The sequence below is a fragment of the Sycon ciliatum genome, chromosome 2, assembly GCF_964019385.1.
Source record: "Sycon ciliatum chromosome 2, ocSycCili1.1, whole genome shotgun sequence".
NCBI lineage: Eukaryota > Metazoa > Porifera > Calcarea > Leucosolenida > Sycettidae > Sycon > Sycon ciliatum.
Window position 1 is genome coordinate 17,100,262 of NC_088644.1, and position 26,469 is coordinate 17,126,730.

Genomic DNA, 26,469 nt, shown 5'->3' on the forward strand with positions numbered 1-26,469 from the left:
TGTTGTCGCTTCTTTTCCTGACTTCTTCAGTCAGTTTTGAGTCTCACCAGTGTGGACCGGTTTTTTCGATCTCCGTAGGATTTTCCTTGAACGAACTTCTTTGTCAGGATCCCTCGACCATAATGCTTCTTTCTCAGCGCCTTTGACATCCCCTCCGATCACATCGTCGTCGGCTACCCCCGCGTCCCCCGAATCGCCGTCTTCGCCATCCAACTGACCAACATCCGAGGCGTACAGGTCCCCTGCGTGACGGAATCTGACACGACCCGTGGAAAGCCAGCAGTTGAAACCGCAACACCCACAGGACAAGATCCAGGAGCTGAGGACATTGTCTGGAACGGGCCTCAACCCCAAACTCCAGCAAACAAAACCCTCGCTCATACTCGTAGCCAAAAATGCTGCGAACAACAGTGTGAACAAAAAATCGAACTGTTCGCAACCAAGGACGGCGCCAAGCCCCATGTCCGTGCAAGACACCAGCAAGGCGCTATGTCATCCATCGACCATCGCGCGAGCCTGAGATACACATGAAACAAACTTCTGAGAATTGCGGAGGAAAAGTTTGGAATGTTGTAGTGATGATTTGATGCTGATGATTACGCTGCACGCAAAACAGGCAGGACGAAGAAACCATGATGCCATCTCCAGCAAAATCAATGACCACTGCAGTACCTACAGTAGCCTACAGCCGCAGCTGCCACTGGGCAATCAGCCATCGCCAGCCGCGAGATCACGAGGCCAGATGACGGATCGTGGCTGCCGCCAGTGACTATCCAGATAAGTTGAATTTATTGTATGCTTTTTCTCATAGGTTTAACAGATTGGTGCCATAGTGTACTCCAGTCACCTCCGTTCGGGCTTTGTTGCGGTCGTGAATGAAATTACTTGTTTCTGTACTCAAAACATCCTATTATAATGGAGATTGTCTCTCCCTTTCTCTTCCTCCGGCACGCACCAAATCATTCGGTAACGAGAGTAGCGCCGCCAACCATGCCGGATTTGTATATGGTGGTATAAAGTGCTTTCTTACGTGTAGGTGGTCAGGCGTAGTTGTACAATCGAATAAGCTCCAGATTATAGTAATCATTCGATTGCTTTACACCCCTACAGGCAATGTTTGCAATTCCAGTACTTTATGCGGGGTAGGGTACTACACTAGTTCCTCTTCCAGTATATCCATTGTACAGCGTCGGTGCATTATTTGTGCGTCCGTGGATGAATCTACAAATTCGCCTATGCGAAGCTAACTTTAGTAAATGCGCGTATGGCACACTGTGTGCTGGTGGCATAACTGTGTTTCGGAAGGAGTGTGCTGCGCATACTGTGCGGGCGGACAAGTCCTGCTGTATCTGTCTTACTGAACGCATTGTGCATTGTGCTATGTTAGATCGGTCCTGCCTGATGAGTGCATCGTGCACTGAGTGTCGGCTATGATTCCTGGTGTAACTGTCCTAATTGACAAGCACATTATGCGCTGTGTGGTAAAACTGTGTTTCTGGATGAGTGTACTTCGCATAGCGTGTTGGTGGACATGTCCTGGTGTAACTGTCTTTCTGGATGAACGCATCGTGCGATGTGCTATCCCAGACCTGTCTTACGTGATGAGTACATTGTGCGCTGAGTGTCAGTGTTGATTCCTGGTGTAACTGTCTGAATTGACGAGCACATTATGCGCTGTGCAATGTCATATGAGTCCCGATAGAGCTGTCTCACCGAAGGAGTGCATCGGGAGCTGTGCGATGTCCAACGGATCCCGGTATGTCTGACTGGAAGAGTGCATTGTGCTCTGCGAGGTGACGGTGGATGCCCAGTATAACTGTCTTACTGGAAGAGTGCATTGTGCACTGCGAGATGATGGAGGATTCCCAGTATAACTGTCTTACTGGAAGAGTGCATTGTGCGCTGCGAGATGATGGAGGATTCCCAGTATAACTGTCTTACTGGAAGAGTGCATTGTGCGCTGCGAGATGACGGAGGATCCCCAGTATAACTGTCTTACTGGAAGAGTGCATTGTGCACTGCGAGATGACGGCGGAGGCCCGGTATAACTGTCTTACCGGAAGAGTGCATTGTGCACTGTCCAATGCCAGCCGAACCCCTCTAGATCTGTCGCCCTGGATGAGTGTGTTCTACACTGTGCGACGCCAGATGAGTGCCCATATAACTGTCTCACTGGATGAGCGCCTTATGCACCGTACAACGTAAGGCACTTACACCCCGGCAGTGTCCGCCACCTCCCAATATCAATGTCTTACTAGTTGACGTATTGTGCAATGTACGATGTCAGTTGTGTCTCTGTACGATTGTGTCAAAGAATGAGTGCATTACGCCACGTACAATGTTGGGTTGAGTCCCAGTAGAATGGTCTTACCGGATGTACGTATTGTTTACCGAAAGTTATAATGTCGATTTCCAGTATCATTGTGTCTCATTGGAGGAGTGCTTGCATACTGCGTGGGGTCAGTTGTGTCCTAGTCAAAATGTCTTACTGGAGGAGTTCATTCCAGTCTTATTCGCTCATCAGATTGTGTACTATACAATGTCAGACGGGTCCCCGCAGAACAGTCTCTATGGGTGCATTGGGTACTGTGTAATGTCCGCCACCTCCCAATATCAATGGCTTACTACATGTAGTTGACGTATTGTGCAATGTGCGATGTCAGTTGAGTCTGTATGATCGTCTCGATGAATGAATGCGTTCGCCACGTACCATGTTGGACGGGTCCCAGTAGAATGATCTTACCGGCTATACGTTTCGGTCACCGAGAGTTAAATATTGAGTTCCAGTTTCATTATCTGTCCTATTAGAGGAATGCCTTGCATACTGTGTGGTATCAGCTGTATCCCAGTAAAAATGTCTTACTGGAGGAGTTCATTCTCTACTGTGCGAAGTCAAAATAGTCCCACTGTACCAGTCCGATTGGACAGGTGTTGCATGCACTTTGCAAATTCGGATCAGGCCTAACTTACTGGATTCTTGCATAGGCTCTGTGTGTTCTGTGTGAGGCCTGGCGGCACTGTGTGAATATTCCTGGATTAATTCCAACAATTTTATGCTGTGCATTTTAATCATGCCGGCCCTATCGGGTTTCACTTGTCCCGAGTCTGTTCGTGGTACAACCCTGTACATGATTCTTGCTTCCAGATGACTTACTCTGCTGTTCTGTGTGCTTTTCCTGCTTGTTCTTTCTCCTTTCTCTTCTCTACTCCCTGCTTTAGAGTACTTCAGGGGTTGGCTATGGGAGGATTGATCCTGTGCAGCCCAAACTGAACCGATATATCTGCTATCTGTGATCTTTATAGTCGCCACCTGCTGTTCAGTCAGGGTTGAGAATCAGATGCCTTGTTCATGTGCACTGCGTGGACGTATCACTATCAAGTCCTGGCTGGCCAGTTCCTGACACCTGAACTACTATAGACACCCTACATGCTCTCACACTCAGTTTGGTGGGTGGTTCCTCAGCACTGAACTGGGACGTACTGCACCAGATCAGGGTGCTAGGTCCTTGGACTTTGAGAAACTTTGTGTAGGTCATAGCCTACTCGTTTTGTCCCGTACTCTCTCTCTGTCAGTCTTCCTGTCTTGTTTGCATCTCTCTGCCTTCTTTCTCGTTTTCGCCGCGCTATGCTTTTTCTGAGTCACATCTGGCTGCGGCCAACTACCCTTCACTTTGTGTGTTGTCGCTATTGCTGTCTATGTCTCTGTGTATGCCAGTATATGTGGAGCGAGAAGTTGTATTTCTCGCCGGCCGAGCGCAGCGAGATAGGCGAGAAATGATTTCTCGCGAAATATTTTCAGTTGCAAATATGGCATCTGGTGTGTTCTTTGTTGTCGCTTCTTTTCCTGACTTCTTCAGTCAGTTTTGAGTCTCACCAGTGTCCCTGCCCTCCCACCCTTTATTTCTGTGCATATTATCAATGCTTTTTATCACTGTTTGCCGTGATGTGCTTGCCAGGCCTACATGATGCCTAATCGCCATTGGGGATATACACCCGGTTTTTTCCCTCACAAATGCGTCCGTCGGCGCGAGGGTTTTTTCCCGGCTGGCTCGGTCCAGGAAAATTAATCTGACGGTCCCAAGTGGTTCTGCATCATGGCCTATTTCTGCTATCCACTGGCACGACTATTCTATCTGAGACACTCTGTTCTCAGTCCTTGCTTGCTTCCATACCTCACTCGTTATCCGGTTCACATCTGGCTGCGGCCAACTACCCTTCACTTTGTGTGTTGTCGCTATTGCTGTCTATGTCTCTGTGTATGCCAGTATATGTGGAGCGAGAAGCGATGAGCCTTTATCAACTCACTGTGATCTTTGGTATGTTTTATTAATTTATTTACACAGAACTCATCGGTTGTGTTCGAAAACAACTCAGCTGTGTATGCTGGCGGAGCTATTTATGCTGACTTGCCATCGTCCACCGTTGACATAGCTAATCTATTGGATTTCAGCTCTAACGTTGGCCTTTCGAAACCCTGCTTCATGCAGTCAGATCCAACAGCAGTCTATTCCTTCAAGCCGGAAACGAACAACAATGCAACTGTGAGTAACATATGTTTGAAAATGCTGCAAGTATGGAGCTGGTTTTGTTTTCACTGCCATAAACCACATTAAGTAAGCATGGAAAGCTCCATTGTAGCATAATTTTGACATAGTCATCAGGTTTTACCCGGCAGCACTTGTCAGCAACCTTTCCTTTGAGTCCATTCCAAAACAAGGGTTTTGACTTGGGAACCCAAAATTTGCTTCAGAAGTCAACTCTAAAATTTAATTACTAAAGGAAAAACAAGCTGGACAGCCTTGCTACTTCGACTTTCATCCCCACATGATGGCAATCTTGCGGCAACCAATCCCAAGAAACTATCGAAGCAGCCGCTGGTGCTGCCAGCCTTCCGTATTTTCTGTGTCTGAACGGAAAACTACTCATTCGTCCGCACAATGGAATTTGAGCAAAATAGTACTTCGGAAAATTGAAGAGGGTCGATCAGCTGCAGCTATGTATGTATAAGCATGGCAAGCGCAACCTGAGCGATGAAGATATCTGTGGCAAAGCGAGTACATGCCGTGCTACGACAGCACGTAGCACAGAAATCATGTTGTGGTACAAGTCCCACATGTTTTGCACTAGCAAATCCAGCCACCGGCAAGCATGTGAGTGTCAAAAACACAATGCAAGCGACAAATACATTTGCAGTATGCAATGGTACAGCAAAATATAGAAAATCAGATGTCGCAGTACGCACAAAAACACAGACCCAGTTGGTTTGCATTTCTGAGCTGCCCTATCGTGAGTGGTTTTGTCTTCCATGTGTATGAAAGTACAGTGCCCAACTCATTGATCACTATAGCAGCTGTGTCTGCTTTCTTGTCATTCTAAACCATCCCGCAGTTGGTTTTGGATCTGCTACTGGAAATAGTAAATCCATTCTGGAAACGCTTGCAAAACATTCGCATGAAAATGCAAGTTTTCTATGAGTGTGATGCAGCTCGCCGCAATGGACACCCGCACGCCTCTCTGCAAACATTGTTTTGCGATATGAGTTTGTGGAATATCTCCGTTGTCTTGATCAAGCCAGTCACGTGGATTCGTGGGACTAACCTTTGGGAATCATCCCACTCTGTGCATATTGATGTTGCAGGTGATCTTTGACAGAAACCGAGCAGCCTATGGAAGCTCAATCTATGCAACTAGCTTTACCGCATGCCTTAATGACCAGAGTCCAGTGCTGGGTAACCTAGACCAGAATGTAATGGACCTTGTCTCCAATCTTCAACAGAATATTGGCTCCGGGGCTGTCTGGTTGATTTTTCAATCTGCTGGATGTCCCTGTCTGAAAGTTAACCCTCTAAACTTGACAACATACTGGTTATACCACCGCGACTGTACACGAGAGCAGATTTACAACGACACCAGAACAAATCCGTGAGTATCCATTCTCGCGTTCCTTGTATGAATTGACTTGCACAAATTACCCATCTTCCGAGGCATTAGTCTCGGTGATGCAATGCCACAATGAACTGTGTTCAATTTAATGTGTACATGTTTTGAGGCTAGTTTCTGGTGCCGGTTCTGAGGGGTGACACAATGGCCAAAGTGATCAGTTTGGGCACGGCGTATCTGACATGTATGAAGCCAGGCAAGTGGGAGCCTCTTCGAGGTGTACATGTACTGTGTTCTAAAACACATGCTGTGTGTTGTGTCACAGTGGTTTATGCATGTTTCTACTGTCCTCCAGTCTCTATATCAACTCAGATTACACTGAACTCTTGGATAATTACACCATCAACACCAGAGCAATCTTCGAGAGCCAGCCAGACACAAATGGTTTTGGAGTTTTTGCTAGTCCACAAGTAATGGCCGTTCCATGGGCTCTATCTACCTTTGAATGGTATGTATGTTTTATTACTTCGAGTACAACCTTAGTCTTTGCATCACTGGTCAAAACATGTCAAGAAGGTAGTATTTGTCAGATGCACTGCTATGATTATTAATGCCATTTGCATTTTTAACGGTGTTTCACAATGTTCTCAGTTGGAAGCATGTTTTGCCAGTTCAATTATGAACACCGATAGGTATTCATCATGACTTGTTTGTCTGATTGCACTCCGATGCAAGTATCAGTGATACTTACTACAAAATGGGTGTAGCTACCCCGGCGATAATCATAACAGGAGCGTTGCGAGCAACCAACTTTTTAAGTGTTCTTTATTGTTGTGGCTGCGCACACTGAGCAGGTGAAAGTCAAAAAGTTTCTTAGAGTATGTGTTCATGATTCATGGGTCATGTAATTATAACTTGGATCACAGCCGGGACACAACGCTGACGTAAGGGCCTGCCGGGGGGCGGCTGGGATGAGATGTAAAATCTTGTACGATTCGTACGACACATGTTGCAGTTCTTGTGATGTTCAACGTCGAACGGCGTGAGTCATAAGGCACGGTCTGTGACGGGGTGACGTTCGGGCCTCATTTCTTGTTTTCGAGATTTCTTTTCAATTGTATCTCCTTAAATGAAATGGAATCAAGTTCACAATACCAGTTTTTCATGAAGACCAACAAAGTAGCCCTGGAAGTTGGGCCATGCTAATAATAGCTCCAGGAAATTATAACACAGTTTGTCAGTCACGCTCCTGAACTATCCCTAAATATGGGAAGCGACATGAAATCTCATCTTGCTAAATTTCAACTCAAGTCGTGTTAGCCATAATGGGAACCATAGTGTTCGAAATGCTCAACATTTCCGGGTACGAATCGGGAGTAGTCGGTGCAATATGCCCTCTCGTGCTCCCACTTGAATTGCATCCGTTTTTGTTTGCTTGCGTCCCCGTCTACGGTATGAAAAGTTGAGCAAATTCAACTCTTCCCGCCGCATCCCGAACCATACGGTAACAGTTAGTACGGTTGCTTTCCCATTCCTGGTGTTCACATTGGATGCTGTCAGACCGTCCCGTTGCTTCCCGTCAATTCTTACGGCGCGTCCCATCGCGCCCCGTCGAATGTGAACTAGCGTATTGAGAAGGTTGCCTATATCCTAGGATCCAGCTTTTCTCAAGATTCTGTTTCATGGCAAAATCGACAACGTTCCTGTCTCCCATACTTACTCCAGTAAACTTACATGTCTCCAATACTAGAACACGTTAGGTGTGGGTCAAAACAAAATAGAATTGTCTCTAATAGTAATGCTGTGTAAGTACAAAGTTTCGTTTGGAATTAATTTGCGCTATGTTTGTTGGGGGCACGAAATACTCAGACCTTGACCAAAAACGAAATTTAGTGCATAACGAACCTGCTGGTGGAGTGATCTAACGAACGATTTCGTGAACGAAAATTTGTACTTATACAGTAGCAGTGCATGCAGAATGATGTGATGGATAATACTGATGTACAGGTATCAGGATCCACTGTGTGTGACCTGCCTAACAAGTAGTTGTTCTTGCCCGTTTATTAACTTCCTATCTTTCTACTCCATTGGGTACCCTAGCTAGACGGACGTGAAAAATCCTATTTATAGTTGAACGACACCCATGGCAACCAATTGGCCTTACTGGAATAAAAAAAACTATATTAGGCCACCTAGAATTAATTCGTTGTTTCGGGTCACCATGGTAACTTCGCTCATCCGTACCAGGGTCGGTCGGGTTTTTTATTTTATTTTATTTTTTATTTTGGTTTACGTCCATGTGCATACATGTACATCGAATAGCTTTTGTCCATCTAGCCAGTCGATCAAATCTGACTGTAGTGTAGACAATCCAGCGCAGTCATTGTTCCATCAGATCCAGGTCCCCTCCAGGACCAGATCTCGGCCTCGCTGGCAAACGAGTCTGACGAGCAGCTCTCACCTTGAAAACTTCTGTAAATAGCGACAAGGTGGCGGAGCTGATGCTGTTTCAGGACCGATTGCGGATCGGAGATAGAAGACAACGTCGTCACCAAGCACTGCATCCTATCATTTGGCTAGCCATGGCTGCTTCTGAGGTCGATATCTGGACTGCTATTATTAGGGTCGCGTGTGTACATAGTCTAGTCTGTACCTTTGCATGCACTATAAAAAAAAAACATTTTGCAGTCGGGTGAAAAAAGACGGTTGGTCGGGTGACCCGAAACAACGAATTAATTCTGGGTGTCCTTATTAGTCTCCAATGCCAGTACAGTATTCATCAGTAGTACAGGTCTTACTTAAACCTTTGACAAAATTAATAGTTTATTTACAAAATTTTAATTTTGAAATAGAACTATACATTTCTTAACCAGGCAGGCACAGTGGGTTGGTCAAATACCATGCCGTGATTGAGATACGAGAGGTACCTGGTTCAAGTCCTGCTGGGAGTGGTTTTTCCAGCCATGCTGCTACCCACAGTTAACTGGGAACTTGTGGCCAGGCACAAGGGGTACATGTATGGGGCTAATGGGGTCTTTCTTGGCACTTGTGGCAGTGGTTGTGAGACTTATCCCCTCACCCCCACCGTTAGGCGCTGCATCTGCCGCTAGGGCTTACCGGGTGTTAGCGGCCATCATGAGTTCCCTTCGGGAACGGACACGATAATTTACTTTTTTTTATATACATTTCTTGAGCACGATACGGTATTTTGATTACTTTGCTCAGGTATTATCCGAGGAACCAGCTGCAAGATTATCAAGAGGACGAACTCGGAAACGACGTTCTCATTTCGACGTATATTAGCAGCGTAACACTGTACCCATCTCCTGGTGAAGTATTCCCGTTGCAGGTGCAGATGGCTAATGTCTACTTCACTGTCGTCTATACACTTTTACAACTCCAGGTAGGCTACGTGAATATATTATAAAAAAATACTATAAGATAGTGACTTTTTAATACTCTCACTGCAAAATTTGTCCCCCAAAAAGAGGTACAGTGGTCCCTCTATAATCCGGCACCATTTGTGCCACGAAAATCTGCTGGATTAGGGAGGGTGCTGGATTAACAAATCTGATTTACTGCTGCAATGTACATGAAGAGGACATTTTGGCTACTGAAAATTGTGCTGGTTTATCGAGGGTGCTGGATTATAAAGTGCCGGATTAGAGAGGGACGACTGTATAGCTCTAATCTCTTTGCTTACAAATTGCCAAATGAGCATACCAGCTAAGAATTTAAGTGAAGAATTTGCAGGAATCTGGGAATCCTATTGGAGCTGTAAGTTTGAGCTCGGCAAACAACCATACGCTACTAAAGCAACGTCTTTTGCATAGCTACGGGAATAGCACTTACTGTCAAAGTGGTTGGACTTTGAGCAACCGGGTCTACTTGATTCCTTTGCAAAGCTGCTTTTTGCAGATCACCACTGCTTTGTATAATATCATTGTGCTCTGTACGCAGATTGTCAAGGGATCAGCCTTATTGGTTTACAATGGGCATGTCCATAGCTATCTTGAGTCACTCCTCTATGTGCCGGATTCGCCCGTATTGCTTGCACTTGCTGGACCTCCCGGTGAGGAGGGAGAGCTGCGCATTACAACTACTGGTCAGATTAGTACTGCCTCACTGGAGCTGATCATCCCGTTTCGATTACGACCATGCCCTCTGGGATTCTACGAGACGAGCTTTATGAAGACAGCAACAAAAAAGGTACATTGTCACTGAGAACAGCTTTGCTTTGTTAGTGCTGTCCATGCTTCACAGAGTTTGTTACTACACTTCCAACTTCAAAGTACCCAGTGCTAACAAGTGATACAGCATACTGGTAGTACTGCTAGTATGCCAGCAAGTGTGGACATGAATCAATATGAATTCATCCTAATGAAATGTCAACAGCGTGCGCCATTGCACAGGTCAGCGTCTTTAGAGATAGAGCTACAGCCTCACGACTCACCTCTGACCCTGACCCTGACCCTGACCCTGACTCATCAGGTTCCATGCAGCAGTGATGTACTGTATGTTTGAATTTCGAACCTTTGTACAATGACAACTAGCACATGTAGAAGGGAACATTAGGACGCGTTCAGACTACCGATAAAAAGTAACGGAATGGGAAAGTTTCCAAGGTGATTTGATCACATTCTATGCCCGTTTGAATTTGCGAATCAAAATAAATACAAACAAACAAACAAACATGACGTTACTGGCACTTTGCCGGCGGAAAGGTTTTACTGGTGCGGCTGCTGCGGGGAAACAGCATTCCGGCAATGAAAAGGTGCTCGGGCTGTGAGAAGAGGAATATCTCTTCTCAGTGCCGTCGTGAGAGCTGCGCAAGTAGCGTAAGGTTACCGGTAGTGCGAATGTCCTTCACGGTTTATCGCCATTCACGGTTTTATCGGGTTCTTGGTAGTCTTGGTAGTCTGATTATTTCCTCGTGCCCAATTTCAGTACCATGGGAGGATGCATCTCTAGCTCTCTTTTTTCTTCTTATTATATACATTCAGGAAATTCACAAGTATGTACATGGAATTCTTAAGATAAGACTTGATGATGACCCGAACTCTGATGGCAACAAGTTGATTTGCCAGTGTCCAACACACATTGACGGCGTTGAAAAGTGTGCTAATGGCTCTGAAATCATCATGAGCTGGCAGTACTGGGCTGGTGAGAAACATGGCTCCAACGCTATCGACATATCCAAGACTGTTCCACTCCGGGCAGTGAGCAACCTCACAGTAAGCTCATGCCATCGTTCGTATTAGGTTCATTCCTATACTCATGAAGTTAGGGATTGATGCAAGTATTTCTGAAACCCTACTTAATCTCTGAATATCTCTTTCCCTAACAGAAAAAGCATTTCTAGGAATGGAGTGCATTCTATAGCAAATTTGAAAGTTCGCCAAGCTAAGCTTTAAAAAGTACCTTCAAGGATAGAGCATTTCCTGCTGGGTTCTCAGTGCAGGTTAGAACTGAGGACGAGGTTAATTCCTTTACTGCCATCATTTGCAGTGGTATGATAGCTGGGAGTTTGGTGTTGGCTGGGTTTACGTAGATACAGTAAATATCGGATATAACGTGCCCCTTTGATTTTCGAAAATTTATCACTATATCCGGTGCATCACTATAGCCGATTTGCATGTTTGACCGACACATGGCACATGACTGCACATGAAATGATGCGTACACGCTGGAAAAAGCATGCTGAAAGTGCATGCATGCTCCGCGGACTGAGTACCGGTGCATGACACAGAGCAGTGCATGGCAGTGCAGTACGAGTACAGACTGTACTTGTAGTACTTCGATACATCATGTGGCATGGCTGCTTCTTCAGCGTGTTCTCCAAAAAAAGCCTGAGCTGGATCCGTACTCGCGTACTCGGTGTCCAACGAGTTGCGTAGAGCCAGAAATAGACATGAGTGGCTGTGTACGTGAGTTGGCAACATCATCGTGAGAGGCAACACAGCCAGAAACGGACAAAAAGCGTGCAGAAACATACAGAAAAGGACAATACAATACCATACAAAGGGAGCGAGGGGTAGCGCAGCCAGAAAAGGACATGTGCATACAGAAACGGACAAGAGCATACAAAGGGAGCACATTGCGAGGGGTAGCACAGCCAGAAACGGACATGTGTGTGCAGGTATAATAATAGGTTGGTGCAAAAAGAGATCGTGAGTACGTCGAAAAAAACAATTGTTTTGTGATCATCACTCTTGATCATTATATGCGATATTTTCCTGTACATTTGATATGGTTTGCTTCCTGAAGTCCATCACAATAAGCGATATATCGGTATAGCCGATAATAGTGTATATAGTGATATTTTAGCTGTATTTTTTCTGATTTGATTTTGATTTTGGCGTGTTCTATCACTATAACCGGTATATCATTATATCCGGTCACTTTATAAACGATACTTACTGTACTAGATAGTATACATGTATATACTTCACTCAATCTGCGGACAGCTAGCTGTTTTGACCTTGTCAGGATTCCCCAGAGGAGCTCGGAGTCACTGCATGAACAGATTGCACTGATGTCCAGGGAGCAACAAGTAGGAACTGACAATGGAATGTTTCTCCATGCTGTGTTTCAGGCACTGGAGAGTGAAATCAGGGAGAGGAGCTTTGTGACTAGTTTGTGTTTCAACGGCTACTGTGTCAATCATAAACAGTTACAGTGGAATGTGTATCAGCAGTCTCCATGCATAGAGAGTCGAACTGGTCCTATCTGTGGCGAGTGTGAGGAGGGCTTCAGCCAGGCTATTTCATGGGAGCCGGTAAGAACCAGTACCCACCATCTTACCAGCCATAACTAGTGGATCATCAGCCCCAGTACAGGAACTGAGACAACATCCATACTCTCCTCTCTATAGCATTACCGTAAAAGCCCCTGTATACGCCCACTCGAAATAACGCCCACCCTCCGTGTACACGCCCAGTCAGGGGAAGTCAACACATTTGTTTCAAAATAGCGCCCATGCCCATGTCTACGCCCAGGTATGCCGGAAACACCGGTACATGTACAGGTACTGATAGCCAATACTTACTGCTATCCCTATTCCAAGTATACGCCCGGTTCCAAAATAACGCCCGTGCCCTTGTATACGCCCAGGAAATCGAGGCTGCTATTCTATACGCCCAGGGCCTATACACGGGCTTTTACGGTAGTAGCTGTATTGCTCATGTAGATACTACACGAAGTAGCTACATTGTCTGCGTGACATTTTCACCTGTAAATTTACAAGTGATTTGTTTTGTCCAACACTAACAATAACAAGCAGGATATTGGTGGTTCAGAATGTGGGTTCGTGCGTTCTAGACGTGATGCAGCTAAGCATCAGGTTGCTGAATGTCAGCATCACATCACATCAGTCAGTACTATGCTAATTGTTGCACGTTCTAACTCACCAGTATCCTGCTTATAGTTGTAAGTGGTGGACAAAACGGATAACTTGTAAACGTATGGTCCTCTCTTTTTAATTTTAATTCTTGACTTTCCATCCGAGTCTATGATCACCTGTGTATGGCATTGTCACCTGTGTATGGCATTGTCACCTGTGTATGGCATTGTGCTATACCTGGTCATAATGTGCTGCATCCTCAACTCTGTTTAGAAATAGCTTCTATTCTAGAAGGTGTCAATGATTTGAATATCGGCTAAGCGATTTCTGCAGAAGAGAAAAGTGCCCACACTTAAACCTCGGTGGACAGGAAGATAGTCAAGAGCCTAGTAATCTGCACCAAGAGCAATGTAACAGTGGATGACCCAAGAGACACATACAGTGCACTCACTGAAACATCCAGTGGGCATCATCTATAAACACCGCATCAGTGAGACATCATTTTGTCGCTGCTGATGTAAACTATTCAGGCATGACTATGGGACAGTGATTCGTCAAATGTTCTCCTCCAGATTGTACCTCTCATGCAAACAGTTTTTACATGACCAACTACCGCCGTAGAAGGAAAGAAAATACTAGTATTATGGTTCACATGTTAGATCCTTTGTAGGGAGTTCAGTTCCAACCCGGGTCAGGTGAAAAATACAGTCACAACTCTTCATTGTACTGTATAGCAGGAAATTTTCGGACGGAATTTATTTTCGTACGATTTCGTACACGGCTTCTTTTGTGCTAAAATTTATTCCGTACTAAAATTTGTTCATGTAAAATTATGTACACTATACTTGGGTACTGCTTGCGAACACATGCATTCAGCATGCAGCACTGTACGAAAATAAAATCCGTACGAAAGGTCGAAATGCGGCTTTGTCCGAAAATATTTCCGTCCGAAAATTTCCTGCTATAGTATGCTTTTGCAATGGGGCCTGCACGAGAGCTCTTTGGCCTGAGTTCGAGCCCGCTTCTAGCTCATCCCATGACCAGTACTCCCTTGTCGATGCTATTTGTAGGTAGCTGACGTCATTACCTTTCCATTAATGCCACACATGCCTTGCTTAACAAAAAAGTGAAGCCGCACTTTGTGCGGAGGCATGGCGAAGGACTGATCTTGACCAGATACATACTCGGCCCCGGGAGGAATACCCGATTTTCGTGTTCAGCGCCTTGAATAGTCTAAAACAAGAGGATTCTAGAACATTTAGGTTCATGCTGTATCGTGGTACAAGGAAAATTATCACAGAAACCAGCCCAAGGCGATTTACTGGTGGTGGACGAAAAACCGAGTGAGCTGCGTGCACACTGTAGAAGCGGTGACGGTGAAAACAAGTGAGTTATGCAAGTAGGTGCGCACGGCATGCACACATCCTGTATTGCCATGCACTTCAGTTTGCACCTGCATGTACTGTAAAACCGCGAATTTTCGGTGGTGTAATATTTTTCGGTATTTCCCCAAATCAGCGGTTCGGTAGTGCGAAAATTTCGGTATACCAGTTTTCCAGAACCAAAAATGCATTTTGCCCACTACCGTCAAGTCTTGTATAAAAGCCGCACTTGAAAAGAAGCCGCCCTCGAATAGAAGCCGCAATTTCGGGCCCATCAAATCACACATAAGCCTGATTTTAGTGTTGACATACATAGAAATACCTGTCTTGTATAGAAGCCTGTCTCGTATGGAAGCCTGCAAAATTTCACCAAGAAAGTCATAGAAGCCGCGGCTTTTATACAAGACTTTACGGTATGTGGCATGGTGTTTGGAATTTTAGGTCGCATTTTATTTTAGGTAAAAATTACCTGTACCGAAGTTACTGAAAATAAATCTCCACCGAAATTTTCCGGTTTTACATTACGCACCGGATATTGCAGTGCTGGACAGAAACCACACCGTTCCCATAAATACTTGCATTGCTTTCTGTGACTGCTCAGGCGATCATTTTCCCAACGCCAATCATCCAGAACTCTGGATTGCCATGGAATTTCTGTTTCAAACTTTCACAGGTTGTTTCTGACATCTTCGCAGTTTAGAAAAGTAGTGTTTTATGCAAAACTCACGAATTTGATTTTTCGAGTGAAGTCCCTATTCTTTGTGTCTTCTTTTCGCCACGCAGACATGCCTCAAATGCACATCAACCGACATACTCCTCGGTAGTGTTGGTTTCCTATTGATATTTGTATACTGTGGCATCGACATGTTCCTGTTCGCCTACTTTGAAACTGGTAAATCAGCTGTATTCGATTCCTGGGTCAGCTATGAACAGGTGAGGAGGCATGGGCTCTAGATGTATGTATGTATGTATGTATTACTCAATCTCCGGACAGCATGCTGTTTCGTTCTTTGTTAACTCCTCAGCGCATACATGTACAGTCCGTATCGCCTATAAGGTTGGCGGCTATAGTAATATACCGGATATAGTGATCAATGTCTCAAATTCATTTTCATTTGCCATAACTAAGTATACACAGTTATCGCGTATAGTAATAATCGCCTATAGTAATATATCGCCTATAGTGATCAAATTCATATTTCAAAAGACCTTTATTACATTATTTTTGCATCGGTTATAGTGATTGATGTAAAATCAAGCGATGTCAGAGGAGAACAGGGTGTTACTTCTTCGTGAAGAACTTGTCCAGTGAGTGTTGTTTGGTGAGTTTTGCTCGAACAAGTTGCCAAAATATGCTTCCATCATGAGGAAATGCTGATTTTGTGTGTCGGGAGCTAAAGCCAGCTACATGACATTGTATATGTATGTAGTGCGTATGTGCACGGCGCGCTGAGTCGTTTGACACCCCACTCGCATACATTGCATGCAGTATCGGTCATAGTAATATATCACTTATAGTGATAAAATGCTCAAAATCAAACACCAACGCTATAGGCGATACTGACTGTACATGGGAGCGGGACGGGTAGAAATCACAATCATGTTCCCACAGATGGGCGAAGTGGGGTTTTCTCTTGAAAACCCTGCCTATGCTATTGAAAAACACGATGAACACAAAAAAGGTGAGAATCCTTGAAAAACCCACTCAACGATGCCCTTTTTTCAAGCCCTATTCTTGTAAAAAAAATCACGGTTCGCGTCAGACTCGGCTGGAGGCCACGTTTTCCACATCCGGAGGAACGCCACCACCCTCTAGGATCAAGGCAGGAACGCCACCACCCTCTAGGATCAAGGCAGGAACGCCACCACCCTCTAGGATCAAGGCAGGAACGCCACCACCCTCTAGGATCAAGGCAGGAACGCCACCACCCTCTAGGATCAAGGCAGGAACGCCACCACCCTCTAGGATCAAGGCAGGAACGCCACCACCCTCTAGGATCAAGGCAGGAACGCCACCACCCTCTAGGATCAAGGCAGGAACGCCACCACCCTCTAGGATCAAGGCAGGAACGCCACCACCCTCTAGGATCAAGGCAGGAACGCCACCACCCTCTAGGATCAAGGCAGGAACGCCACCACCCTCTAGGATCAAGGCAGGAACGCCACCACCCTCTAGGATCAAGGCAGGAACGCCACCACCCTCTAGGATCAAGGCAGGAACGCCACCACCCTCTAGGATCAAGGCAGGTACGCCACCACCCTCTAGGATCAAGGCAGGAACGCCACCACCCTCTAGGATCAAGGCAGGAACGCCACCACTCTCTAGGATCAAGGCAGGAACGCCACCACCCTCTAGGATCAAGGCGGGAACGCCACCACCCTCTAGGATCAAGGCAGGAACGCCACCACCCTCTAGGATCAAGGCAGGAATGCCACCACCCTCTAGGATCAAGGCAGGAACGCCACCACCCTCTAGGATCAAGGCAGGAACGCCACCACCCTCTAGGATCAAGGCAGGAACGCCACCACCCTCTAGGATCAAGGCAGGAACGCCACCACCCTCTAGGATCAAGGCGCAGATGCAGCTCCTAAAGCGGTGGGAGGTGAGTAGATCAGACCCACCACAAAGTGATCAAAGACCAAAAATCCCATTCGCTGCGTCTATGTTTCCCTCTTGCCAGGTCTTGGGTTCCCAATTAACTGTGGGTCGCAGCACGGCTGGAAAAAATCCTTCCGCTTCCAAGCAGGACTTGAACCTGGTACCTTCTGTTTCTCAATCATGGTCTTAGACCATCCCACTATGCCTGCCTGCTGTAAAGAGTTTTAATATAACCACTTGACCGGTTGCCTGGGAAAATCGACCTTTGAGGATTCCAGCGTTTTGCGTGTGAATCAAGAAAGAAATCAAAATACTTAAATGCAGTACATGCATCTGCATAATCCACACCAGTCCAAATGAGCACAAGGAATTTTTAGAACCGAACGTTTTAGTTCCCTTCTCTTCATGGGCTCTTACAGGGAATATCGCAAAACTGACTAAAACTGCAATTACACCGGGGCAAAGAATTGGGAGAGATAAACATCACGCTACAAGTGTGAAAAGTCACGGCAATTAAAGCCTAGTTCACATTCGACGGAACATTGACGGTACAGGATGTAAGGGCCTGTCGGGAAGGCTGGGGCGAGCTGTGAAATCTTGTGTGATTCGTACGACACGACATGCTGCAGTCGTTGCGTCGTTCAACAGCGAACGGCGCGAGTCATAAGGCACGGTCGGTGACGGGGTGACTTTTGGACCTAATTTCTTGTTTTTCGGGACTTTTTTTTCAATTATTTCTCCTTGAATGAAGCGGAATCAAGTTCACAATACTAGTTTTTCAGGGAGAATAAAAAGTAGCTCCAAAAGGTGTGCCATTCAAATAATAGCTCCAGGAAATGATAAAACAGTTCGTCTGCCACACTCCTGAACTATCCCTAAATACCATAAGTGACATCAGACTTTATCTTGCTAAAATTCAACAAGTCGTGGTAGCCATTCTGGGAGTTATCATGGGAAGCGCAGTGTTCGAAAAGCTAAAAAATTCCAAGTACAAATCCGGAATAGTCGGCGCACAACGCCGTCTCCTGCTCACACTCAAAATGCAGTCGTTTTGTACGCTTGCGTCCCCGTCTACGGTATGAAAAGTTGAACTGATCCAACTCTTCTCCTTAGCTTCCTGATCCGTACAGCACTACGGTTGCATTCCCGTTCCTGGTGTTCACATTGGACTCCATCAGACTGTCCCGTCGCTTCCCGTCGATCCTTACGTCGCGCCCCGTCGAATGTGAACTAGGCTTTACGCTACCTGACTGATGATGCTTAATAGACAAAACGTACGTCGCAATCGAGCTATGTCGTTGCTGTGCCATCTTCTATGTGTCATGCGCTACCTGATGTACCAGCCTGCTATGTCGGATACCGCCAACCAGGCATCGACTAGGCGCCAGGCGCGAACTGATGGTGGTGGGGTGAGAAGGAGAGCTCTGTGCCAGAAATTTGCAGCCTACAATTTTTTATAGAGAGCTTGTGTGGGCAGCCGTGTATTTACCGCCATATTGCCATCTGTGTCTTTACCACCATATTAATCATAATTATCATAGTGCATATGTGCTCGTTTGATGTTGTAAGTCTGTTCACGAACGTTCCGTTAGAAGAGACTATCAATATTTGCCTAGATGTGTTGTACCGAAATGATGAAGTTGATACGCCGTGGATATCGGAGACGGCGTTCCGGGAACTGATGTTGCTCGTGACGACTGGTGTGGAGTTTTCCTTTAGTGACACTATGTATAGGCAGGTTGATGGGGTAGCGATGGGCTCTCCATTAGGTCCAGTGTAAGCGAATGTGTTCGTTGGTTACTGCGAGTCTCTGATTGCGGAACAGTTGTGGCCAGCATTGTACGTTCGTTTTGTTGATGATTCCTTCACCTGGTTTGATTCTCTTGAAGATAGTAGCCAAATCTTTCTTGGTATTCTAAATGATCTACATCCTTCCATACGTTTTACTTGTGAACACGAACAAGCGAACAAACTTCCCTTTCTACTAGTTTCTAGACGTCCTTATGGAAAAGTCTAGTCAGGGTACAGTAACATCTGTGTACAGAAAGCCTACATTCACCGGCCAGTACATAATGTTTGACTCGTTGTTGTGTATCGTGTCGGAGAAAGGTCTTCTGGGGTGTCGTCGAGATCTCGTTGCGACCGTGACTCCTGCTTGTCTCCCTGGCTAGGTGCTGCTTGCTTTGCTTTTTTGCGTAGTGTTTTTGATTATTGTTTACTATTGCGTATTGTTAGTGTTCGTTGTGATTTGGTACAGTACTTGTTACGAGATACGACACACTGTGTAGTGTGTGTTTGCAGCACGAAGAAGACTGCACACCAGAACGGTTAGCTCAGGAGCTTGGGCTTACCTTGTGCAATCACAGTTCATCAGCTTGGACATTGCGCTTGGTCCCATGCGAATAACCGACTAGAATAGTAATTATTTCTTCGTTGCATTTTTGAATTGTGTTCTTGCTAGCTCGTTGATTTATTTAGTTGATGTGTTGATTTGTGTTTGATTACTTATTTATTTGATGCGCGATTTATGTGCGCTGATTGCGTGATCGTGATGGCATGCAATTATGATCATGCGTGCGCCAGCTAGCTAGATGCCTGCGCCGCGCACTGATGTTGAATGAGTTAGGCTGTGTTTACATGAAGCGTTTCAACCCGGGTTGAGTTCGACCCGGGTCAGATTTCAACCCGCCATGTGCACAAAATGAATGGCGCGTTTACATGACGCATTGCGCTTGACCCGGGTTGAAATTTCGCCCCGGGTTGATTTCAACCCGGGTCAAGAAAATCGTACAAACGTACTTCTGTGCGTATCTCGCGCCAGGTTTGAACAGCACTGTACATGTAAATTTCGCGCGAAAGGATTCACGTGACTTTGCGGAACTGTAGAAGTGGACTTTTGGCGGCATATCAGTATTTGACCCGGGTCAACTGTCTTCGTGTAAACGCTCACCTCTTTTGTCTATCGTACAGACTTTCAACCCGGGCTGAACTCGACCCGGGTTGAAATTTCTCATGTAAACACAGCCTTAGTATGCGCCCCGCGCTGTTCATGCATATATGGTACATGGTGTGTAATGTTTGCCGCACACGCGTATACGTGCCTCGCCTCGTACTGCTTATGTGCCGCGCGCCGTACTATTGCTGTCGCTTTGCCGCCAAATTTAGCTTCCGCTTTCCGAGCGCTGTACGCTCTTCTGTACGCTCATGCCAAAGTTGGACGCACGTTGTGGCTGGCCAGCGCTTTACCCCTCATGCGTTGTTCTTTTCCTTGATGCTGTGGTTTGTTTTCTTTAGTGTTCTAGAGTTCTCTTTCCGATGTAGTTCTTATTTTTCCAGTCTCTTCTTCTCAATGTATTCTACTGTTCATTCATTATAGTCCGTAAAGAATTACGTGACCTTTTGTCTTGTGGCGTCTGTGCGATCCTGAAACTTTTGAGGTGTTAGTAGTGAACACAACACTCGTATTGTTCGTACCAATACAAGGTGAATTTAGTGCGTAACTTGGTGGATCGAGCAGAGCGTATTTGCTCCTCTTCCAAACTAGCTGAGGAACTGGACTTCCTAAAGTCAGTTTTTCTCAAGAACGGGTATCCCGACGATCTCTTGAAGGAGCTCATGAGCGAAAGGCTGCATAGTAAGGAAACACGTTTTGGCCCGGACAAATGTCCCACGTATCTTTCTCTCCCTTGGAAAGGTAACCTCTCATTATCCATGAGTCGCGTGGTCCGGAAAATTGTACAACAAACGTACTACGCGGTACATTTTGTACCCGTTTTCACAACTGTACGTGCGTTCACGGTGAGGAAGGATGTCCTACCAACCCAACTCGCATCTAAATTGGTATACCAATTTGAGTGCCGACAATGTGGTAGTCGGTACGTTGGTAGGACTCTTCAACATCTGAACGCACGTATCAAGCAGCACGTCCCACTGCACATGCTGACTGGCTCGGCACGGGCGCTGCGGCCCAAACGCGGCAGGCCACCTAAGAACCCTCGGTCACAGCCTTCGTTAGCACAATTGCCGTCGTCGGCAATAGTGCCTCCGTTACCCGTATCGAGAACCGTGGAGATGAATAATGTGCACATCGTCACCACAACACAATGCACGATAACAACACAAGAGAATACGCCACAAGAACATCTGGCTCAAGACCAAAGTGGACGCTGCGATGAGGTGATGCCCCCATCGCCGTCGTTGCCGTTGCCTCCCCCGGAACCGCCACCTGCACCTGTCATCGGCGGTGCTGGGGCTGGGTCTGTGGGGTCGGTGGCACAGGTGAATATGGAAGAGGTAAGCACTGAACATGAACAAGGAGAAAGAAAGCTGAAGGGAACGGAATTCAACAGAGAAAACAACACGATCAACGGCTAATTATTCAATGAATTATTACAGTACTGGATGTCAAGCACCGGCGAAGACACTGGGAACAGAAGATTTAACAACAACAGGAACAACAACCATAACAACACCAACAATGGTAACAAATTACCATCAAGATCAAAGGAGGAGTCAACGAACAGAGGTTAAGCAACATGAAGCGAGCCTGGGACCGATCGGTGTGGATGAGGAGAATGACACGGGGGACGACACTGAGGACGAGTTGGAAGATGAGACGGAGGACGAGGTTGCGGTTGGTGGAGACGAGGAATCGGATGGTGATTGTGATCGTAAGAAGTCTGCCGTTTTTCTTCATCTGTTGTCTCACCCTAAGTGTCTGCAGGTGTATGATGATTTTAGTTTTTCTGTTCTTTGTCGTGCACGGTACGCTAGTCAGTTGAAAGTACTTGAGGCTGTTTGTATTCGTTTGCATAAGCCTGATCTTTGTAAGCAGAAGAAACATGTAGTTGCGTTAAGATTGTTTTCGTAGGTGCACAGCATGATTGTTTGTCTCAATACACAGTTCTAGCGTTGTAATTAGTTCCTCACCCCTGTTGCACTTAGCTCTCACTTCACTTCTATTGTCTCACCTTTGTATTTGTATTTATATCATTATCTCATGGCACATCATGATGACGGCCAGTAAAACTGAGACAAGGGTGAAAGCCAACCACAGCAGTAAAACAGATAAAAGAATACAAATAAGAGGCAAAGAAGGCAAAGGAGGAGACAAACCAGCAGGATATACATGAAACCTATAATTGAGCAGAGATTTTAGCAACAAAATTATCCATCGACGTGCTGGTCTTGGCCTGCGTTGGTAATGTTGCCCAAAACACATAGCCAGCAAAGATCGGGGATCTAGTGAATAGGGTGGAGGCAGCGCGTGGGAGACTGAGTGAGTTCCGGGTATTCCGTGTTTCGGAGAACCAATTATAAGCCTGCATATGCAAGGGTATTTTATTTAGTAATATTTTATGTATGAGAACACAGAGGTGGTACTTATGTCGAGTGGAAAGGGGACTGATCTTGGCAATTTCGTAAAGACTAGCGGAGGGAAAGCGACGATCTTTGCTAAATAAGATTTTAAGGAGCATGCGGTTATGGGTTTCTAGCTTGTTCAATACAGTAGTAGTTATGCCAGACCAAGCAGTATCACAGTAGTCAAGTAAGGGCAATATATAGCAACGATAAAACAAGCGTTTGCAAGAAAGAGGAAGATGTCTACAGTGGGCTTGAAGAGCCCCAAGGATGGAGCTTGTGCGCTTGCAGACATACTGCACATGGGGTGACCACGACAATTTAGAGTCAATAATAACGCCAAGATGCTTATGCTCTTCAACAATACGAATAGCAACACTTGAAGAAGGAAAACAAAGTGGCAGGGAAGGGGGAGACGGGGAAATGTACATAGCTGCCGTTTTATCAACGTTTGGCTGCAACTTCCAATCATGCATCCAGGTTATAACTTTCCCAATGCTATCTTGCATGGCTTCGTGCAGTCGTATAGGGCAAGCATTGGAGCAAAGCAGAGCTGTGTCGTCAGCGAAAAGGCTGACACCAGGGGCAATATCGGGGAGGTCATTAATATACAGGAGAAATAGCAGTGGCCCAAGGATTGAACCCTGGGGGACTCCAGAAGTAACGGGTAAAGGCTCCGATAACACAGTTGAGAGGCGTACAAGCTGATGTCGGTTAGAGAGATACGATGAGAGCCAGCCGATTGCCTTGCCATCAATGCGATATACTGTTCGCAGCTTAGCTAAGAGACCCCTGTGCCAAACAGTGTCGAAGGCCTTTGCGAGATCGAAGAAAACTAAACCAACATGGTTATGGGCGTTCCGGGCGGTGTGGATGTCTTGCACGAGGCGGGTAACCTGGTACCTGGTGGAGTCACCCCGACAAAAGCCCGACTGTGCTGGCGAAAGTGAAATGCGAACATGATCATAAATGATGTCATATACAACACGTTCGCACACTTTTGATAAAGTAGAGAGCAATGAGATAGGGCGATAGTTGCTGGGGGTGGTGCGTGGTCCTCTATTTTTGTAGGTGGCCACGACTACCGCAGTTTTCCACATGGCTGGGAATTTCCCTTCGCGAAATGACATATTCAAGATAATTGACACAGGATAGGCAACAGACGGAGCAAGAGCTCTCCAAACTTCGTTGGTAATTCCGTCTTGACCAGGGGACTTGCCAGTTTTCAGATTACGGAGATATTTCCTCACTTGGGCTGTACCAGTCGACAATGATAGGAGGGACGCATGTATTGAGGGTGAAGGGGTGAGTGGTGGTATAGGCCACGTAGGGTCGTCCCTCATTCTATTTTAGCACTTTGTTTTGTTCTCGTAACACATTATTGAATGTATATTAATCATTGATTCAGCATGGTTACTCTTCAGTCACGGCTTTCCACTGATGATTGTGACAAGAAAATCGATTTTGGTAAACCTTCATGACTTTCTTGTAGTGTGGCGATGACAGCAGAATTTGTTCTCTTTATAGCTATTATAAAATTGTTGTCTCCACGTCGATTATTTAATTATCATAGTGAAAAATATATTGATCGGTCTAATATTTTGTTTTTCAAGAGTCCAAACCCATATCAATGAGATTCTGCCAACAAATCTGATTTTCATCAAATGTCCCCGAAGGTCGATTTCCCCAGGAAACTGGCAACTATGCCACCAAGTAACAAGGTGCTTTAGCCTAGGCTAGATTCGACTGGAGCTCGCTCGGCTCACTTTGACTGTCACTGCCAGCAGATTCCTCTGAGCTGGCAACTGACGTGCTCTCAAGACACCCTGGTCCAAACGTTCAGCACACAACACCGCCGTAACCAATGACAACCCTTTCAGCCTGTGCACTTGGACCCAAAACTGTGCAGCCCTTTTTCTCGAAAGTTTGAAAATGGGGCGACATAAGATTTCTACCCGACCCGCTCCCACATGTTACTTCACTTGTAGTTGTGTACTTCGAAGTAGTACATAGTCTAGCTGGTCAAGATTGATGCTCTGATCTCATTTGTTTGTGTTCTTTCTCCCTCTTTGCACTACAGTTCATAATCTTCCTAATCAGGCGTGACATGGTGTTCCCCACTCTGCTCAATTTCGGCTATATATCATGCATATCCACGACACCCAATGTCCTGCAGATCACAGCCATGCTCTACGTGGTTCCAGCGATGTTCTTTTTCTGGATTTTCCTCACCTTCCAGTTAAGTCGTTTTGTGGCGGTGCGACGCTTTGTCATGGACACATCGTTGATCGTGGGATTGTGGACAGTTTTGACGTTCTCCTACTGCTATTTGTTGTATCCCTCATTCAATATTCTGGCCTGTCACTACTTCGATGATGACTATGTGCTCTTCTCCAATGCAGCCATAGAATGTTACAGTTCTGAACACTGGCCTTTTGCCTTGTTGGCGTTCATGACAATTTTTTTCATCGTTATTCCCATACCCCTTGTTCTCATATTTATGCGCTCTTCTCCGCGGATCAAGCCATTCATGGATATCTATCTGAGCTTCGTCAAGGACAATCGCTCTTGGTACATAGCATATGGGATCGGACGTCGTATTCTTGTTGGCCTGCTCTCTGCGTTCATTGTGGACACCCAAGCACGCCAGCTCTCGCTGGCATTCATCGTGCAAGTCTTTCTTCTGCTTCATTTTGTCATTGTGCCGTTCCGCAGAACACGGGACAACGTATGGGAGGCAATGTTCCTATCATTTGCGTGCTTGTTTGCGTTCTTCGGCCTACTACCGATTAATGAGCATCCGACATTGGCTATTCTATTGCGAATAATCTATTTTGTACCTTCTATAAGTGCTTTCATCTATGGCATCATAACAAAACGAAGGAAGGTTTTGACATTAATAGAGTTACTTCTTACTTTTCTCCTGGCTCCATTTCTAATTGCTTACTTCTGCTTGAGAAAAAAGCCACTCCAGCGTATTAGGTTTATGGCGGACATGGACAGGACGGGTCGTAGCGAGCCTCTTCTCCAGAACCAATCACCGGAAGATGCTGTAAAGCGTGCTCAAGATGTGTATCACCTCCGAGATGACTTGCTCGTTGATGTGTTCAATGACGCTTCTTCATCTACATGATCTGAGTGCTCATTTACATTCTATAAGTATTAGTTAGTATTATAAATAATTCAATGACGAAGGGTCAGGTTGAACATGCATGAACTTGTACATCATGAATCTTGAGATTATCACTGGTGACTTATTTTTTACCTCATTTTTTCCAAACTTTTCTTTGCTAGTGTTGAAGCTACATGAACTTACAGTTACAGTCAACTTCGCTTATAACGACACTCGGCGGGGCATCAGAAAAGTGTCGTTATTCGCGAAGTGTCGTTATATCCGAAGTCTCATTATACGTGTCACAGTTGGATGGGACTTTGCTCCGGGCATGAAAATTATGTCGTTATTCGCGAATTGTCGTTATATCCGCAGTCGTTATTAGCGAAGTTGACTGTACATGTATCTAAACTCGCAAGCAACGCTGAGTCTCGGTTAGCTGAGTCTCGGTTAGCTGAGTCTCGGTTAGCTGAGTCTCGGCTAGACAGTCAGATGCCGCGGCTTTTTTGAGTTGATATCGATCACGAGTTACTTCTATTCCACGAGACTGACATTTCATCTGGGTAGCTTGTCAGACTCTTCCACAACTTGAACATAATAATCCACAACTAACATAATAATTCCACATTTAGAATGTAAATGGAAATTAATTTGAAACATTAAATAAGAATAGAAATGTTTGTATTATTTGACTGTTTTGCCCATCGTACCAGTTACTAGTACATAGCCTGATACGATAATAAGGTACTCAGAACACTTACCGGTACTACCGCGCCACGTCTTTAAAAATAAT

General features: G+C 45.6%; 1 protein-coding gene across 1 annotated transcript in view; it reads left to right on the forward strand.

Annotated features, from left to right (window-relative positions):
* LOC135808985 (uncharacterized) overlaps positions 1–25,875 on the forward strand; it is a 29,677-nt gene extending 3,802 nt beyond the window's left edge. The window contains exons 3-11 of the mRNA XM_065322239.1: positions 4,344–4,541; positions 5,639–5,922; positions 6,236–6,388; positions 9,106–9,283; positions 9,841–10,089; positions 10,884–11,114; positions 12,476–12,658; positions 15,388–15,537; positions 24,645–25,875. Of these exons, the coding sequence (XP_065178311.1) occupies positions 4,344–4,541; positions 5,639–5,922; positions 6,236–6,388; positions 9,106–9,283; positions 9,841–10,089; positions 10,884–11,114; positions 12,476–12,658; positions 15,388–15,537; positions 24,645–25,697 (2,679 nt within the window). The 3' untranslated portion in view covers positions 25,698–25,875. The remainder of the gene's footprint in view (positions 1–4,343; positions 4,542–5,638; positions 5,923–6,235; positions 6,389–9,105; positions 9,284–9,840; positions 10,090–10,883; positions 11,115–12,475; positions 12,659–15,387; positions 15,538–24,644) is intronic.
* Positions 25,876–26,469: the final 594 nt, after the last annotated feature.